This window comes from Canis lupus, chromosome 30 (genome assembly GCF_003254725.2).
Source record: "Canis lupus dingo isolate Sandy chromosome 30, ASM325472v2, whole genome shotgun sequence".
Lineage (NCBI taxonomy): Eukaryota > Metazoa > Chordata > Mammalia > Carnivora > Canidae > Canis > Canis lupus.
This window is the reverse complement of record NC_064272.1, coordinates 39,166,115-39,184,762: the sequence shown is the minus strand read 5'-3', so window position 1 is coordinate 39,184,762 and position 18,648 is coordinate 39,166,115. Positions and strand designations below refer to the sequence as shown.

At 46.1% G+C, this 18,648-nt stretch overlaps 3 protein-coding genes across 6 annotated transcripts in view; 1 reads left to right on the top strand and 2 right to left on the bottom strand.

Moving 5' to 3' along the window:
- The window catches only part of PEAK1 (pseudopodium enriched atypical kinase 1), a 293,402-nt gene extending 286,887 nt beyond the window's left edge, over positions 1-6,515 (bottom strand). The window contains 1 exon segment of the mRNA XM_049104348.1: positions 6,362-6,515. The gene's annotated coding sequence lies outside the window, so the exon portion shown is untranslated.
- Positions 4,339-11,042, bottom strand: LOC125754058 (protein TonB-like). Its single transcript, XM_049104296.1, has 3 exons — positions 10,961-11,042; positions 7,021-7,659; positions 4,339-4,961 (listed from the first exon to the last, which is right to left on the bottom strand). Exons 1-3 carry the CDS (start codon positions 11,040-11,042, stop codon positions 4,873-4,875), a joined length of 810 nt encoding a protein of 269 aa, XP_048960253.1. The 3' UTR covers positions 4,339-4,872.
- HMG20A (high mobility group 20A) overlaps positions 6,950-18,648 on the top strand; it is a 77,265-nt gene continuing 65,566 nt past the window's right edge. For 2 of the 4 annotated variants that reach the window (XM_035709074.2, XM_025472102.3), the window contains exon 1: positions 6,950-7,082. The gene's annotated coding sequence lies outside the window, so the exon portion shown is untranslated. Of the gene's footprint in view, positions 7,083-7,216; positions 7,350-18,648 lie in introns of those variants that run through there. The other 2 variants (XM_025472103.3, XM_025472101.3) reach the window with 1 other exon arrangement.

Genomic DNA, 18,648 nt, shown 5'->3' with positions numbered 1-18,648 from the left:
GGATGTTAGTGAAAAAATAAAATACAAATAAAATCAGGAGTTCAGCTGAAGCACTGTACCAATGTTAATTTCCTAGCTTGATAAATACACCATGATTATGGTAAGATGTTAACACATTAGGGGAAACAGAGTGAAGGGTATATGGTAGTGGTTCTTTTTTTTTTTTTTAATATCTTATTTATGCATGAGAAACAGGGGGGAGGGCAGAGACACGCAGAGGGATAAGCAGGCTCCATGCATGGAGTCTGACGTGGGACTCGATCCTGGGTCTCCAGGATCACGCCCTGGGCTGAAGGCAGCGCTAAACTGCTGAGCCACCCAGGCTGCCCGGTAGTGGTTCTTAATAGGAGCAATATCCCCAATAGGGCCATTGGGCAATGTCTAGAAACATTTTTGATTGTTAGAACTGGGGAGATGGTACTGGCATAAAGGACAGGAGATTCTATAGAACATCCTACTGTATATAGGGCAACCCCCCACAACAAAGGATTATCTAGTCCAAAATGTCAATAGTGGGGAGACTAAGAAACACTGGTATAAGAGAACTCACTGTACCATCTGTGCAACTCTCTTATAAATCTAACCAATTCAATCGCTTCTCAATTCCCTGGTCTCTCAACTGGAGTTTTTAGGAGAACCGCCCAACAAGTCCTCTTGATTTTTCTGTGCCTCCTTAGACTACTTTCAAAACACTGGCCCAGAGCGAAGTTGTTTTTTTTTTTTTTTTTTTTTAAAGATTTTATTCGTTTATTCATGACAGAGAGAGAGAGAGAGGCAGAGACACAGGCAGGGGGAGCATCAGGCTCCATGCAGGGAGCCCGAAGTGGGACTCGATCCCAGGACCCCAGGATCAGGCCCTGGCTGAAGGGGGCGCTAAACCGCTGAGCCACCGGGGCTGCCCCAGAGCTAAGTTTTTAAAGCATGTTAACTTCGCTTTTAAAGCGAAGTTTTTAAATCGTGTCATACCTTTACTCAAAACCCTGTAACAGTTTCCACTGCACAAAGTAAACAACCAAGTGCTTACAATGGCCTACAAATTCTACAAGATCTGGACCCAGTTATCTCTCTGACCTTACCACCTTCTCTTCTGTTCAGTCCTGTGCAGGTACACTAGCCAAGCACACCTCTGATTCAGGACCAATGCAACAAGTTTCTGCTACCTAGTATGACCCCTACTTCTTTTAAGTCTTTGCTCATTCATTTCTCACTAAGTCCTTCCCAGACATCCTCTTTAAAAGTGCACATACTCTGTAGAATCCCTATCCCTCCTGCTTGCTTTATTTTTCTCTGTAGCACTTATCACCTTCTCATATAACAATAACTCTCACTTATTTTAATGTCTGTCTCACCCTGTCTAGAATGCAACATTCATGAAGGCAACAATTCTGTGTTTGGTTCACTATTCGAACCTGCGCACCTAGAATAATGCCTGATACATGTACTAAATGCTCAACAAACATTTGTTAAATGAATGATATACCCTGAAATCCTAAATTAAATATCCCAGTGTATTTCAACCACTTTTCAACACTATTGTGTTTTCTATCCTATCTCCTTAAGAAGAATGTGATCTGGAGGTGCCTGGCTGGCTCAGGTGATGTAGCATGTAACTCTTGATCTTGGGGTGTGAGTGTGAGCCCCACACTGGGCCTAGAGCTTACTTAAAAAATAAAAACTATTAAAGAAGAAGAAGAAAAGGAGTATGATTTGCAGAAAAACAGGCTTTGGATCATGGTTTCATCAGTTGATAGTGTATGTCTCTGGATAGATTGTTTAAACTGTTTAATCTTGTTTCTTCATCTGATGGAGAATGACAAAGGGAAGACTTTGTTAATAACACATTGTAGAGCAAGGTGGTAAAGTGTCTAGCATATAGTGGGTACCCCATAAATAAAAGCTAATAGTATTGCTTCCTCCTCACTAGCTCTTCAGCTTCACAGTGACATCTACCTAGCCCTTCATGCCCTTCATCTTCTCCCAATGAAATCACCCTTTCCAGTATTCCTGTTCACGATCCAGCCTGGACTCCAACCCTCGATATCATTAACTTCCTCGTCCTTCAGGAATCTCTCCTAAGCAGGCATCTGCAAAGCATTGGTTACCAACCTGGGTTCTGAAACTGAACTACCAGGCTTTGCAGGCCCAGCTGTTCATCTTACAATTAAGGAGATTAACAGTTACTACTTTATGAGCTCTTAGGAGTATTAAGCAGTTTCTTTAGTTATACACAGAGTGATCATGCTGGAGAAAAAAAAAAAAAAACCCACGGATCCAAGGTGTACGATCTCAAATGGGCCCTCAGTGCTGCTTAACAATCCTTCATTTTCTCGTCATGTCTGTGTCAGTGTGTCTGCCCTTCTCTCCCTCTCTCATTCACTTGGAAGCTATTATAAGCTCACATACTCTTTTTGAGAACTCTTACTCCACTACTTTCTCCTTCACTCTTAGCAGGTACTCAAACATGATACATGTTATCAACTCATTTTCCTTCTTGCCCCTATCAGAAACTTTTATCTCTGACTTTACCTCCTTCCTTTCTGTTCACTGGAAAAGGAAAATCACCTACTACCCAAGGCCAATTTCTCTACATATGCCTTGGATCCCACCCCCCGCTCACTGCTTACAAATCTCTGACTCCATCAATCACCTCTCCCCCTCTCTCCCTGCCCATTTCTCCCCAACTTTGGTTCTTTTCGATCTCATATGAATCTATGCCCCAAATCCTCTTAATTTAAAAGAGGAGGGAGTAAACTTCTCTAAATCCCCTTATCTCCCTCCATCTATACTCTTTTTTTCAGTTATCTGTTAAAAACACTGTATTTGTACCGAAGTAGCTAAGTTTGTTCACTATTGACCCCCTAAATGCATAGTTTGCTTTTTTTCCATCCTGGGTCCGTCTGGCACAGATGGCTGGCTTCTCTTCAGTTGCCTGCCCCATACGGTAGCACACAACAAAAATGTAGGAATCCTCCTATATCTTCAACCTTGCTCAGCTCTATCATCTGATTATTTACCTTATACTGTTGATAATACTTCCCAAATCTCTTATACATCCACCCCCCTCCTTTATATCCCTCATACTTTCAGGAATGGCTTCCTAACTGATCTTGCTTCCAGTTTTGCCCTTCTCTAATCCAGCATTCACTTCACTGGCAACATGATAGGTCTAAAACACAAATCTGATTCCATCACAGCATTTTTTCCCCCCACTAAATCTTCACAGCCTTCAGGATAAAGTTAAAGCTCCTTAACTTGGCTGATAAGGCATTCAGTGATTTCAGTGATTCTTACCACTTCACTGGCCCCTGTTTGAAAACTGTGCTGTCCACCTTTGGCTACTGATTACTTGAATGTGACTAAATTGAAATGTGCTTTAAATTTAAAATACATACCAGATTCTGAAGACTTAGTATGAAAAAGGTAATGTTAAATATTCCAATTCTTTCAAAATACTGATTACATGTTGAAATGATAACATTTTAGCTATATCAGGTTAAGTAATACACTTTTAAAATTAATTTCACTTTTTAATGCAGCTACTAGAAAATTCAAAAATACATATAACATATTTGTGGCTCCCATTATATGTTCACAGGACAGCACTAGTCTAACATGCCCTTTACCATATATCAGGGTGACAGGGTTAAGGGAAGGGGGGATGCCAGACAGGTTGAGCAAAATAGACTGGCGTTTTATCAAAAAAATATATATATATACAAATAAATATTAAATGTCCTTTCCCTTTTGCTGAACCCAGTTAAGTCCTATTTTTGAAGATTAGCTCAGGTAACGCATGAGGATGCATTCCAGGACTCTCCCTCCCCAAGACCCCAAGTCTTAATCAACTACCCCTCCTGCATGCTTCCACCCAGAGGAATCTACTTATACCTGTGTCATATATCACATCATATTGTTAATTATCAGTTATCAACTATCTTCTCCTCCTAAACGGTACTATCTTCTCCTCCATGCAAAAAGGCACATCATTCTACATATGCTCAGGGCCTATCATGCCTATCACTTGATAAACAATCAAAATATTTGTCAAAGAAACATGAACTATCTGTTCCTGGCCTGAAAGTTCCTAGAATTTCTAGTTCTACAAGGAAAGCAAACCAGCAATGAAGGAGCCTAGACTTTCCAGGGAGCTCTAGTAAGGAAAGGACTGGGATGGTGGTGAGGAGTAGGAATTACAGAGAGAACAGCAAGGAGCAAGTAAAGCTCATCACACACACCTGCCTGTCACAGTGGAGACAGGGATCTGCAGCAGTGAGATGGAACCTTGAACTCACTCTTGGCAAGCCAGGGGCCACAGTCTGGTTCCTAAATTACTTAAACAACCCAACCAACAAAAAGAGTGTGATTTGGCAGGTTTAAACACAAACAGCTAGAGCCCAGCACCTGTTCCACTTAAACAGCACATCATTACAGTTAAAAACAACAACAAATCTCTCTCATGAAGCAAATGCTAATCTCATGATGCTTCACCATGGAGCAATTTAGAAGAGTTATTATATGAAATGTGCCAAAGCATGAATTTATGGCTGATGCTTATTTGGCAAATAAGGTTGGCACTGCTAGATGTTGAAAAACATGTATGCAAATAAGCAAATAAAAGTTTTTAAGCTCTCCGACTTAAATATTTACATTACCATAAATGTACAAAGATAAATGTTTATATGAGTACACATATAATGCATTCCAGGAACACATTTTTTAATGTGATTGTCAGAAACAGCTATAAAGTGGCATTACTTCTTTATGAGCCTCAGGGTAGACTCTTAAAAATGGATTCTGACAGAATGTTAATGGGGCCCAAACATCAGCAAGGAAGTTGTTCTCTGCACTATCACTGGGTAAAGTGAATACTCATCATAACAGCTCGAAGCAATCTTCTCTTGTCCTTTCGCCCAAATATTTTCTTCCCCTACTGGGACCCAGCCAAACAGAAATACCAGCTCCTAAATGGCAGAGAGGGGATGGAAAGGACCACACATCACCAGCCTCAAGGAAAAGGGCTTGAGGCTTTTCCCCCCCATGTAATATAATCAAGCTACAGTCTCCAAAATAAAGACATGATAAAATATTTCCCCTTCTGACAGCTACGGAAAGAGGTTTGTTTTTCGCATACTTGGTGAATTGGTCATGGCCCAGCTCCCCGGCAATGGCAGGCACCCTGCTCCCGCTCGCCGGAGTCCCCGGGCGGGGGCCGGGGCCGGGGCCGGGGGGCGCGTCGGGGTCCCCGCGGGGGAGGGGGAGGGCGGGCGCGGCCCGCAGCAGGCGCCCAGGTCGGCGGCCCGGGTGGAAGTCCCCGATCCGCGAGCGGGCCGGGCGTGCCGGGCTCCAGGGGCGAGGCCGCCACCACGAGGCCGGCTCCGCGCCTCCACGCGCGTCCGGGGCAGCGCTGGGGCCGACACCGAAGTCGTGCCCTCGGCCGGCCGGGGCGGGGGGGGGGGGGGGAGGGGAGGGAGGGGAGGGGAGGGGAGGGGAGGGAGGGGGGAGGGGGCTGCCCGCCCTCCCGCCAGCGGGTCGCAAAGTAGCCCCGACCCAGGAGCCCGCGGGCGACCGAGGGCCGAGACCAGCCGCCGCGGCCCGCAGGAGAGCGGGCGGGCGGGGGAGCCTCCGGGGCCGAGCGGGGCCGCCGACACGCAGCAGCGCCCGCGTCCAGCCCCCGCAGCTGCACTTTCCCCAGCGGCAGCCCCGCCGCGCCCGGGGGCGCCCCTGCGCCAGCTCCAACTTTCCCTCCTCTGGGGGGCGCCGGGCGACCGGGGCGGCCGTCCTCGCCGGGGGGCGGGGGGAGCTCCGGGGCGGGGCTCGGGGCGGCGGAGGGGGGGGGCGGCGGGGCTCGGGACGGCGGGGAGGGGGGCGGGGGGCCGGCGGGGAGGGTGCAGGGGGTGCAGGGGGGCGGCGGGGAGGGGTGCAGGGGGGCGGCGGGAAGGTGCAGGGGAGCGGCGGGGAGGGTGCAGGGGGGCGGCGGGAAGGTGCAGGGGAGAGGCGAGGAGGGTGCAGGGGGCGGCGGGGAGGGCTGCAGGGGGGGGACGGGGCTCGGGACGGCGGCGGGGGGTGCAGAGGGGGACGGGGGAAGGACGGCGGGGAGGGCAGCGGGGGGGGGGCGTTGCAGGGGAGCGGCGGGGCCCCGGGGAGGAGTGCAGGGGGGTCGGGGGGGCTGCAGGGGGCGGCGGGGCTCGGGGCGGCCGCACAGCCCGCACCGGGCAGGACGCACCGGCCGCCTGCGCCCCCGTGGCGCCGCCCCACGACCCCGCGCGCCCCGCCCGGGCTCCGCCGGGGCAGCGCTCGCCCCCCGGGCCGGCCGGCGCCGGGGAGGGGACCGAGGGGACGCGGGCAGCCCTGGCCCCGTTACCTGGAAGGCGCGCGTGCCGCTGGGGCGACCACCATCGCCGGCCGGCCCGTCCCCCGCCCGGTGACCGCGGCCGCCGCCGCCGAGCAACTGACACTAACAAGTAACTAACTACTGGCCGCCGCCGAGCCTGCCGAGCCTGCCGCGCGCTCCCGCCGCCCGCCGCCCGCCGCCCGCCGCCCGCCCGGCCCACCAGCCCGCGCGCCCGCCTCCTCCCGGCCCGCGCGCCGCCCCTCCGCGCGCACCCGCCGCGGCTCCCCGCGGAGCGAGCACGCGCACGCGCACGAGCCCCCGCTCGGCCGTCTCCCCGGGCTCGCCCCGGGCCCGGGGGAGGAGCCACCGCGGGGCCCCGCCCACCTCCGGACCATCAGCCTATGAGGGCTCCAGACTGACCGGCGGGGGCGTGGCCGAGGGAAGAGGGCGGGACGACCGGGCCCTTGGGCTAAAGCCAAGGGAAATTCGGGTTCCGCTCCGTCCCAGACGGAAAGGGCGGCAGGTCGTTCGCCCTTTCGGTGCCGAAGCCCCCTGGCCAGCCTGCCGTCGAGTGCAAAACACGTGTTTCCAAGGGCCCCCAGCATCCCGTAATTACCGAGTCCTTTCTGCAGGCCTTAGCGACGTCAAAAACTACATCTCCCAGGAAGCTCCGCGAAAGCCGGCCTCACCTTGCGTCATCACGTAGTCCCTCGCCGCATTGGAACAAAATAATCCCTTCGTTTTTCTCAAGGTACGGGGGGTAATAGTCCCTTTTCCTCCTCGCCGGAGCAATTCTAAACGCCATCGCGACAAGGAAGGCTGCGTCGGGGGAGGTGGCTCAGCGGCCGGGCGAAGGGAAAGGAAAGATAGCGAAAGAAAGTGCTGCGGAGGAATTTCCCCCGCCGCGAGACGCCGCAGCGAGCGGAGTGCAGGCGACCGAGAGGGGCTCAGGGGACTGTCCTCCGTGCGGGGGCCTCTGCGGGCCCCGTCCCCGCCTGCCCCTGCCGCCAGCAGGCCGGTAAGCAGGGCGGGCTGCGGGGTGGCCACGGCCGAGCGGCCCCGCGCCCCCCCAACGCCGTCTCCTTTGGCCGTTGTGGCCGGTTCGGCTCGGCTTGAGGCCGCCCGAACGGGGGCGCCCCACTTCCGGTGGGGGAGGGGCGGCCGGAGCCGCTTCCGGTGGGGGCGGGGGCGTGGTGCGCGCGGCGCGGCGGGCGCGGCGTCCTGAGGTTGGGGGCGTGTGCGCCGCGGGAGGGTCGGCGGTGGCTCGTGGCTCGTGGCTCGTGGCTCGTCGCCCGCCGCCCGCCGCCTCCCGCCCGGATCCGGGAGCTCTGTCTCCCCGCGTTAGGAGGGAACAGCTCCTCCCCCAGGTGTTCGCAGGGCGCTGTTAGACCCCCTCGGCTCCGGCACGTCCGCGCGCCCTCCGTGCCCCCGGCCCGAGCCAGGTGTCCCAGCCGGAGGCAGGTGTCCCGGCCCGAGCCCGAAGCAGGTGTCTCGGCCAGAGCCAGGTGTCCCAGCCCGAGCCTGAAGCAGGTGCCCCAGCCTGAGCCAGGTGTCCTGGCCCCAGCCCGAAGCAGGTGTCCCGGCCCAAGCCCGAGGCAAGTGTCCCAGCCGGAGCCAGGTGCCTCGGCTGGGGCCAGGTGTCCCAGCCCGAGCCTGAAGCAGGTGTCCCGGCCTGAGCCAGGTGTCCTGGCCCAAGCAGGTGTCCCAGCCGGAGGCAGGTGTCCTGGCCCGAGCCCGAAGCAGGTGTCCCGGCCCAAGCTAGGTGTCCCAGCCCGAGGCAAGTGTCCTGGCCCCAGCCCGAAGCAGGTGTCCCGGCCCAAGCCCGAGGCAAGTGTCCCAGCCTGAGCCAGCTGGAGCCAGGTCCCTCGGCTGGGGCCAGGTGTCCCAGCCCGAGCCTGAAGCAGGTGTCCCAGCCTGAGCCAGGTGTCCTGGCCCAAACAGGTGTCCCGGCCTGAGCCAGGTGTCCTGGCCCAAGCAGGTGTCCCGGCCTGAGCCAGGTGTCCTGGCCCAAGCAGGAGTCCCAGCCAGAGGCAGGTGTCCTGGCCCGAGCCCGAAGCAGGTGTCCCAGCCCGAAGCAGGTGTCCCGGCCCAAGCCCAAGGCAAGTGTCCCAGCCTGAGCCAGCTGGAGCCAGGTGCCTCGGCTGGGGCCAGGTGTCCCAGCCCGAGCCTGAAGCAGATGTCCCAGCCTGAGCCAGGTGTCCTGGCCCAAACAGGTGTCCCAGCCAGAGGCAGGTGTCCCGGCCCAAGCCAGGTGTCCCGGCCCAAGCCAGGTGTCCCAGCCCAAGGCAGGTGTCCTGGCCCCAGCCGGAAGCAGGTGTCCCGGCCCGAGGCAAGTGTCCCAGCCTCTTCGACCGCCGGCCCCACGCCTGCCCCCAGGACTCTCGCGTTGGCTCAGAGCGGGGAGGCATCTTCACCTGGCAGGGGTGAAGCCTTTGGTGTCCCCTTAACCCATACCGAGTGCTCTTCGGCTCCTACACCTGTTGATTTTAGGCGGCAGCTTTCGCCTTGTAGCTGAAAACCACTTACTTCCTCAGGCCTGAAAATTCTTACCTGTCCCTGTCACGGAGCTCCTGGGACAGCTGTAGGTCGATACATTCCCCCGCCCCCTCCACCTTTGTAATTTAAGTAATTTCAGCCCCGATGAAAACCTGGTATCTGCCCTTTCTGTTTGCAAACCATGCTGCGGAGATCATGGTACTCAGGTTTTAAGCAAGCAGGGCATTTGGCTCACGGAGGACAGAAGATGGGTAAGACAGGACTTTTTTTTTTTTTTTCCTGTGTTGTCAGTGTTTTATTATAAGAAGCAATGTGTAAAGTGGTAATAAACACTCAATTTTTCTTGTCTTCTCCTTTCAAGTATCACAGGTGTGTGTGTTTGTACTAATGGAATCCATCCGTTTGGAGCCTATGAAATCTCAACTGTAGTGATTTTATTTTAATTTTTTTTGTAGTGATTTTAGAATATCAAGTAAACTGTAAGGTCTTTAAAGGATTTTTAAAAGCATAAGGCCCATGTTTCGTTTTGTTTTTTCCTTTGGGATTTGTTACCTATTCTATCCTCTGAATTTGCAATTGTCTTAATTCTAGTTCTTTGAAAAAGCCATTATTATTTATTAGAAAAATGTGGGGTTCTTTGTTTGTTTTAATTCATGAGAGGCAGAGAGACAGAAGCAGAAGCAGAGGGATCCCTGGGTGGCGCATCGGTTTGGCGCCTGCCTTTGGCCCAGGGCGGGATCCGGGAGACCCGGGATCGAATCCCACGTCGGGCTCCCGGTGCATGGAGCCTGCTTCTCCCTCTGCCTGTGTCTCTGCCTCTCTCTCTCTCTCTCTCTTTGTGACTATCATAAATAAATAAATAATTAAAAAAAAAAAAAAAGAAGCAGAAGCAGAGACACAGACAGAGGGACAAGCAGGCTCCTTGCAAGGAACCCAGTGTGGGACTCAATCCCGGATCTCCAGGATCACGCATGCCCTGGGCCGAAGGCAGACGCTAAACCGCTGAGCCACCCAGGGATCCCTGAAAAAATGTGTTTTAAACTAAATATTACAGTAAGGGAAAAAATACATGTTTTAACCTTATGTAAACATTGGGGGAAAAAAATCTAAGACCCTAAAATCAGTGAGTTATCCTTTGAAAGACTACAGAATTTCTGCAGTAATTGAAAAGGCAAGACACGATAATGTCTATGTTATTATTAATTGAAGGTTAGGGACATGTAGACTGCCTCAAGCAAGTATTAATTAATTGATTGGACAGAAAGTGTTCACTGTCTTCCATATTATTAAAGTATAAAAGAAAATGTGATACGATCACCCTGACAAATTAAACTATAGTATTAGGAATTACTGCAGTAAGCAAAGATCGTGGAACTTTTAAATGAAAAAGATAGAGAAAATGTAGTTTAAATATTGATTGAGATACAGTAGTATTGCTTTTAGGAAACTAGAGAGCAAAGGAGTTTTTTTTAATTGGGTCTTTATGCTATTCCATGGAAGAATTGCAGTGTAACAGAAGAAAATTTGCTGCAGCTGAAAGACAAGCAGCTTGCAGAACTGTCTGTTCTGAAGAAAGTAATATATACACCACATATCTGAAAGAAGACATTTTGTGACAAGTGGCAGTTTTTCATTGGTCCCATCAAAGAAGAAATATTAGAAAAGCCTGTGAAAAACAGAGAGCAAGTCCATGGAGCCTGGCTTTTATTTTCTTTAAATCTTTAAAAAGTGTTTCTTTAGAAAGGCTTGTTATCTTCCAAAGATTTTTTTTTCCCCTCTGTGCTCTCTGTTGCAGTTTTCTTTGTATGTTTTAATAGAATCAAAATTAGAAAAATAGGGCCGCCTGGGTGGCTCAGTCTGTTAAATGTCTGCCTTTGGCTTGGGTCATGATGGAGCCGCAGTCAGACTCCCTGCCTTGTGAGGACTGTGATTCTCTGCCCTCCTGGCCCCTCTCCTTCTGCCCCTCTTCCTGCTCCTGCTCTCTCTCAAGTAAATAATTTAAAATTTTTTTACAAATTAGAAAAAGACTTAGGGAAGTGAACTCCATTACTCCTTAGAGTTAATGATTTTGAGATTTTCATTCCATTTCTTACTATCTATAAGCAAGAATTGTCCGTACATTCCATTTCTTACTATCTATAAGCAAGAAATTGTCCGTACTCAGATTAGGTTTTTCTTTTCCAAAGAAACCATTTTCTTTTCCAGAAACAGCCATTGGTTATACTGCTCACAACAGTTTAAAATATTAAAATAATAAGTTAAAATTCTGGATTCCATTTCACTGAAATTTGATTATCCAGAGTGCTAGGTACTATTTTTTTTTTTTTTAAGATTTTGTTTATTCATGAGAGACACAGAGAGAGAGGCAGAGACATAGGCAGAGGGAGAAGCAGGCTCCACGCAGGGAGCCTGATGTGGGACTCCAGGATCACGCCCTGAGCCAAAGGCAGACACTCAACCACTGAGCCACTCAGGCATCCTGCTAGGTACTATATTAAGTGCAAAAGTGTCTTTTAATTTCTTTTGTCCATCTCTCTCTCTCTCTCTCTTTTTTTTTTTTTAAGATTTTATTTATTCATTTGAGAGAGAGCAGGAGCAGAGAGAGGGGCAGAGGGAGAAGCATACTCCCCACTGAGGAGGGTGGGGGGCAGGGCTCCACCCTAGGATCCTGAGATCGTGACCTGAGTCAAAGGCAGATGCTTAATGATCTGAGTACACACACACACACACACACACACACACACACACACACATCCGGCCCCCAGTGTCCACCAATTACCTTTTTGTATGTTTGTTATTTTGGTAGTTTGTTTTGGCCATGGGGTTGAGTGTTGAAGAAAGTATCCTAACTACTTGAATGGTTTTTAAACTTACTACTCTGCTGTCTTTTCTTTTTTTTCTGCTGTCTTTATTTCAAGAACTTCAAGAGGATTCAAATGAAAATACCCCTTACGTGACTTTTCATTATGTCAGCAAAAGTTTATTGAGTGCTTACTGTGGGATAGACCCCTATTCTGGGAACTTGTGATGTGTCAGTGAATGCAGACAAATAACCATATTCTCTTGGAATTTACTCTCTAGTCTCCAAATAAAAAGTAGAATAGTGCTCCCTTGGTATCCCTAAATAAGATCTATCGTATAATCATTGTTCGTACTGAATTGAGAGCAGCCCTAAACTTCATCTCTCTTGATCTTGATCTCCAAGCCATTCTAAACCCAGTTTTGAATATTTCAGTGTAATTTTTCTCCAGACCATTAAAGCTCCTTTGTTAAAGATTTAGTGCTTTTTTTTTGGCGCATGCATCATGAACTTATCATTCTGGCCTCCTTTATGTAGTAAAAACAAAAGTGAGCAATTCAGAAAATAGGGGATCAGAGAGGCCTAGTTCCAAAACTGATGTCCACCTTTTACTAGCTGAGCTTACTAGCTTGGTTACCTTGAACAATTTGTTTGATCTCTCTGAGCCTCAGTTGCCATACCTAAATAGGGTTGTTTGGTGGACTGAGGATAGTCTGTGTAAATCACCTGGCACAATGCCTAGAGTTAGGAGCTTAATGAATGTAATTACTTTATTCCCAGTCTCTTCTGCTATTTTGGCTATTAGGATTTGCCTGTGTATGTGTTTTAAACCTTACATGTCCTCAAAAGTATGGAGATGCAGTGCTAGAATTTTTGAAATTATGCCTTCCCCCAGCAGCTTGTTTAGCAATCCAGATTTTACTTTTTATTCCTTGTGGAAAGGAGAAATCTCTAATTTCCATGATCACTTTAGAAAATATACATAATAGGGATCCCTGGGTGGCGCAGCGGTTTAGCGCCTCCCTTTGGCCCAGGGCGCGATCCTGGAGACCCGGGATCGAATCCCATATCGGGCTCCCAGTGCATGGAGCCTGCTTCTCCCTCTGCCTGTGTCTCTGCCTCTCTCTCTCTCTCTGTGTGTGTGTGACTATCATAAATTTAAAAAAAAAGAAAGAGAAAGAAAGAAAGAAAAGAAAAAAGAAAAGAAAAAGAAAGAAAGAAAATATACATAATAGAAAAATTTCAAGAAAAGATTAGGGAATCACTAAAGTAATTTGAATTGTAGAAAGACTTTCAAATGATTCTTCTAAATCTACTTTATATATATATATATATTTTATTTATTTGAGAGAGAGAGAGTGAGAACAAGCAGAGGGAGCTACAGAGGGAGAGGGAGAAGCAGGCAACCCGCTGGGCAGGTAGCTGGATATGGGGCTAGAACCCAGGACCCTGGGCCAGAACCTGAGCTGAACGCAGATGCTTAACCAACTGAGCCACCCAGGCACTTCATTCTTAACCTATTTAGTCACTAAGCCTAACATTCAAGAGCCTTCACTCATTACCCATCTACACATTCCTAACTGGATTGGTCTCTTTAAAAAATTCTGTAGTGTACCCAGCCTTACAATCATTGTTCTTGCTATCCTCCTCCTGAAACACTTTCTCTTTTCCTAGGAATCCCTACCTATCAAAATGCCATCATCTTGGAGGCTCTATCATCTTCAGTACTTTGGGAAGTATTTTCTGATGTCTATCCTTCTCCACTCTTTCAAGCATATATGCTCTGCTCATTGACCCTCCAGAGCCTTTTGTACTTTCCTTATGCCATTTGATACCCAGTGCTGCTGCTGGTGTTGGCTTTTGTCGTTGCTTTTTTTTTTTTTTAATGTAGAGCTTATCTGCTGCCATAAAAGGCTGCATTTTATCTTATTCCTGTCCATGTCTGCTGAAATACGTGGCAGCTGAAATACGTGGCACAGTGCTATTCACAAGTATCCAGTGCATATTGTGGAGTTGAATTGGCACTTGGGGTATGATGGAACTTAGTAACTTTTGTGCACTATTTATACCCAACATTAAACACAGTGACGGTGTACAACTCAAATATCTGCCAAATGAAGGAATGAATAGCTCCTTATTCTCACATTTGTGAGCATCTCAGGGTGTCAGTGTAGCAATGAGCATATATTAAATAACTACTGTATGATCAAACTGTAAGAATTAATCCCTGTCCTCAATTTAATTGAAAAGAAGTTAAAATTAATATGTGTAGACTGAAGACTTCAGGTGTTTGAAAGTGCAGTGGAGAGGTCAGTATAGAATTGTTTGCATTATGAGCGATAACCCAAGCTATCCGAACTCAGAAACAATAGATTTGGATATCAAGAGGTACTTAATTTGCATTTCCATTCATAGTTTGCATACCCAAGAAAATTGAAAATATATTCACACAAAAACTTTTTATACAAGTGTTCATATTGCATATTGTTCACAACAGCATTACTCATAAGAGTCAAAAAATAGAAACAAACCAAAATATTCATCAATTGATAAATAAAGTGAGGTATAGCCATACAAAGAAATATTATTCATCAATAAAAAGGAATGAAGTAGTGATACATACTATGTCATGGATGAACTTTGAGGATATTACACTCAAGTGAAAGAAGCCAGACACAGAAAGCCATATAATGTATGATTTCACTTATATGAGATGTCCATAGAGACAAAGTATATTAGAGGTTGGCAGGGGTTGGAGGTGGGGGATGGGGAGTGACTGCTAACGGGTATGGAGTTTCTTCTGGGAGTAATGAAAATGTTCTGGAATTAGATAATAGTGATGGTTGTACAACCTTGATACTAAAACACCTCGTATAACCAACATATTAAAAACCACTGAAATTGTACACTGAAGAGGTATATGAATTATATCTTTAAAAAAGAAGGAGGGACGCCTGGGTGGCTCAGCGGTTAAGCATCTGCCTTCGGTCCTGAGGACCCAGAATCAAGTCCCACATCGGGCTCCCTGCATGGAGCCTGCTTCTCCCTCTGCCTCTCTCTGTGTGTCCCTCATGAATAAATAAATAAAATATGTTTTTTAAAAAAAGGAGATACTTAAATCTGAAGAATTTGGATTTTGGATGGAACTGGAAGAAAGAAGCAAGAGTATGGAAGCAAGGAGGTGATAATTTTTCCTCAGATCCTAGAGGGAAATATAAGTGGCTAGGTACAAGACTAAGGATATGGTGAGGATGGGTGTGAAGGTTTCTGGCTATCTTGTGTCTTAAATAAAGCAGGCAGTGAGGCAGTTGATTAGACTAGAAGGAGAAAAACATCCTAGGATTTTGAAGGAAGCATCAGATTTCTTTTTGATTTGGTCAAGGATGTGGTATCATCAACTTGGTTTCCTTGTGAAGGTCAACTGAATTTAGAGGATAAAAGTATCAGAAGTTAAGGGGGTAGCAATTGTTGATAGCAATCAACAATGAAGTTAATGGAAAAGGTTGGAGAACAGAGACTAGACAAAGTTACAAGAATTTGATTCTAAAATTATACTGAGATGATGAAATCAGAAAATCTTAAATGAGAGGGAACCAAGGGCAATGATTTGAAGAGGTCAGTGCAAATAAAGGTATTCATCTGAAGATGTACTTGAGTACCTTTTATGTGCCAGGCATTGTTAAGTAAAACTGTAGCTGTTATCTTTATTTGAATTTTTGTCTTAAAATAAAGTCTTTTGAGGTTATTGGTTCTAAGAGTTTGGACATCTTATAGTTCTCGATACAATACTGTATTATTTCTCTGAAAGGTTGTACTAATTTTGGGTGTCACCAGCAATGTATGAGTGTGTTGTATTCCCCATAATTTCACCAGCAAGTTTTTGTCTAATGGAAAAGATACAAAATTATTCTTCATTTTGGCTGTTGCTTTTAATACACCACTTTCTATACCGTGGAACTGGCATCTATTGGAACATGAAAGAATTAAAAGCCTTTATATTTGCTCCCCCATCTAGAACGGATTCTTTAAAGGATTGGATTTTTTTAAGAACCTAGAAACCAAACCAGCTTCTAATTTGAATCAACTTAAAAACTACTTTATTTTATGGCACTCTCCTTATTTTCTAGATATTCGTATTCAAACCAAAGTTAGCCATAATGCCAAATACCATTTGACTAACTTAATTTTAATAATTGGATGTTGTGGGTATTGACTAACTTCATTTTACCTATGAAAAAATTGAGACTTAGAGAGCTTAGGTCACTTGCCAAAATCACTTAACCAATAAGTGATATGGACAGCATTTGAATGCCTCTCAGGCAAGTTATCATTCTCATACTCCATAATCCTTCATTATCACTACTAAAATTTTCTAGAGGCTAACAGAAGCTGGAAGAGAAATGGCACTTAGATAGGCACTTATCTATGCATATAATGAATCAGAGAAGTTTTTTTGTTTGTTTCATATTGTTTTTCTTAGGGAGGTTACAGTGCATAGACAGAGAGGAAGGTCTCTCTTTAAGCCTACATTTCAGGGCCCTTTCTGTTTATCCCTGATGAGCAGGTACATACTGTCCCAAAATCTATAATAGGAGCAAAGGAGAAAGAGGAAGGCAGTGATAGAAAAGCAACTGCCCTTGAGTATATACATTGAGATTCATCTGATGGTCAAAGGAGCAGACAAATGGCCCTAAGAGAATCCCATAAAGTGACTTTTAAAATAATAACTTCAAATCTAACCTGGTAATGAGGTTAATAAGATGATCAAAAAATTTTTTTAAAAAGATACTCAAATCGTAGTAGGCATTAGCAAAAGAAAAATTCTTCCACTTTTATTCAAGTATCATATACTCGCTAAATATATTTAAGATTAGGAATATTCTTTTTCAAAAGATTTTATTATTTAAGAGAGAGGGAGAATGAGCGGCGAAAGGGGCAGAGGAGAGGAAGAAGCAGACTACCCATGAGCAGGGAGGCCTGATGTGGGGCTCCATCCCAGGATCCTGGGATCAAGACCCAAGCTGAAAGCAGACATTTAACTGACTGAGCCACCCAGGCACCTCAAGATTAGAAATATTAAACAAGAGATGTCATGTTCCAATACTGGCTTATAGTTAGATAAAATACAATCCCAATATATAGGTAAGATGATGAAGGCCCGAAATTATGCACCAAGCAAATAACACAACAGGTTGCTAGAACACAGGCCACCTGCTTCCCGGTATGGTTTACTAAATTGGCTAAAAGAGAAAACAGTAACGTGGGGTTATTTTGTAATTTATATGCATAATTTTTTATAATTTAATATGTTATCCTCAAGAGAGATTATTTCTTTGTGTATCTTCAAGCAGCAGTAATAAAGATCCACACACCAGATTACTAAATGTTAGGTTAGAATAAGCAGTACTAAAGAGCAAGTTAAACCCAGGTATATCAGATAGCCAATCTGTAAATTACACCTAAATATTTATCTGTATCCAACATTGCATTGATGAGGGTGGGAAACGCATATCTTTTGAAACTTTATCACAGAAACATTATTCATAAGCGATTATGATGTATATATTTTTAAGATTTTTATTTATTTATGAGAGTCAGAGGGAGAGAGAGAGGCAGAGGCAGAGACACAGGCAGAGAGAGAGGCAGGTTCCATGCAGGGAGCCCGATGTGGGACTGGATCCTGGGACTCCAGGATCCTGCCCTAGGCCAAAGGCAGGCGCTTAACCGCTGAGCCACCCAGGCGTCCCAGATTATGATGTATATGTATGTGTATTTATATTGAAGCATTTGAATTTTCAACACAGCCCAGTCCTTTTTCCATTCCTAGTCCTTTAAGTGAAACTAATAACCCTCTTTCACAGGAATTAGTATCCAGGTACTCCATTCTTTCTTAGCCTCAGAATATGTATCTTCTCTTTCCCATCTCTACATTTCTTTCATTTCTATACTCCATAGCTTTAATTCCAATTCTAACACAAACCCTTCATTTGTTCCTGGTAGCATCACAATTACCACAATTCTTTGGGGAAACGAGATAGCTGTTATATCAGCAAAATTCTATTATATCAGAATAATAAAGTATTCGTAGTCTTGAGCTGGTAATTGCAGTGCTAGGATTTTATTCTAAGAAAATACTTCAAATAAGGAAAGTAGGTAAAGGCACAAAATATTAATAGTATTGATATATACTGTCTAAAAAATATAAATATCCAACAATAAAGTAAGTGTTAAGCAAATTATTACTTCTCCATTCAGTAGGCTATTAGACACTTTTCACAATAGCTTCTTTTAAAATTTATAGAAAGATGTTTTAAGATTGTTTTTCAGGGCAGCCCAGGTGCCTCAGTGGTTTAGCGCCACCTTCAGCCCAGGGTGTGGCCCCCCGGGGTCCCAGGATCGAGTCCCATGTCCGGCTCCCTGCATGGAGCCTGCTTCTCCCTCTGCCTGTGTCTCTGCCTCTCTCTCTCTTTCTGTGTCTCTCATGAATAAATAAAATCTTTAAAAAATAAATAAAATAATGTTAAAAAATGTTTTTTCAAAAAAGGAAAAATAAATGGAAGAAGAGAAAAACTGATGTGATTAGTGTATATTTCTGAAGCATTTATATTTTCTGTGTAATAATAACTGACATTTATTGAGCATTTAACTGGTTTCAGATACAATACGAAAGCAATATTATAGAAGTGGTATTGAGTAGTTGGTAAGAAAAGTGCTCTAGAGTCAAATCCTAGCTCCATCACTTACCAGTATGTGACGTTGGAAAGGAAATGGGAAATAAAAACCATATCTCCATTAAATCATTAAATCCATATAAAGTGCCTGTCACATAGTAAGCCTTCATTAAGTGTTTTTGTTACTAGACATTTTACAAATGCATTTCATCTTCACACCCTGATAACTTTATAAGATAGTATTTTCATTTCACATAAATGAAAATTGAAGCTCAGAATGTTTGAATATCTAGGTTAAGTAATTTGCCAAAGTCACACAGCTTATAAGTAGTAGAGTTTTGATTGAGAAC

What these genes read in the sequence shown, in the direction of transcription:
- LOC125754058 (XM_049104296.1), bottom strand. Translation starts at nt 11,042, where the DNA reads ATGGCTGTTTCTGGAAAAGAAAATGGTTTCTTTGGAAAAGAAAAACCT. An exon ending in CAATTTCTTGCTTATAGATA is followed by an intron (nt 7,660 to 10,960) that starts GTAAGAAATGGA and finishes GCGGGGAGACAG; the next exon opens with AGCTCCCGGATCCGGGCGGG. An exon ending in GGACTACGTGATGACGCAAG is followed by an intron (nt 4,962 to 7,020) that starts GTGAGGCCGGCT and finishes TCTGCCATTTAG; the next exon opens with GAGCTGGTATTTCTGTTTGG.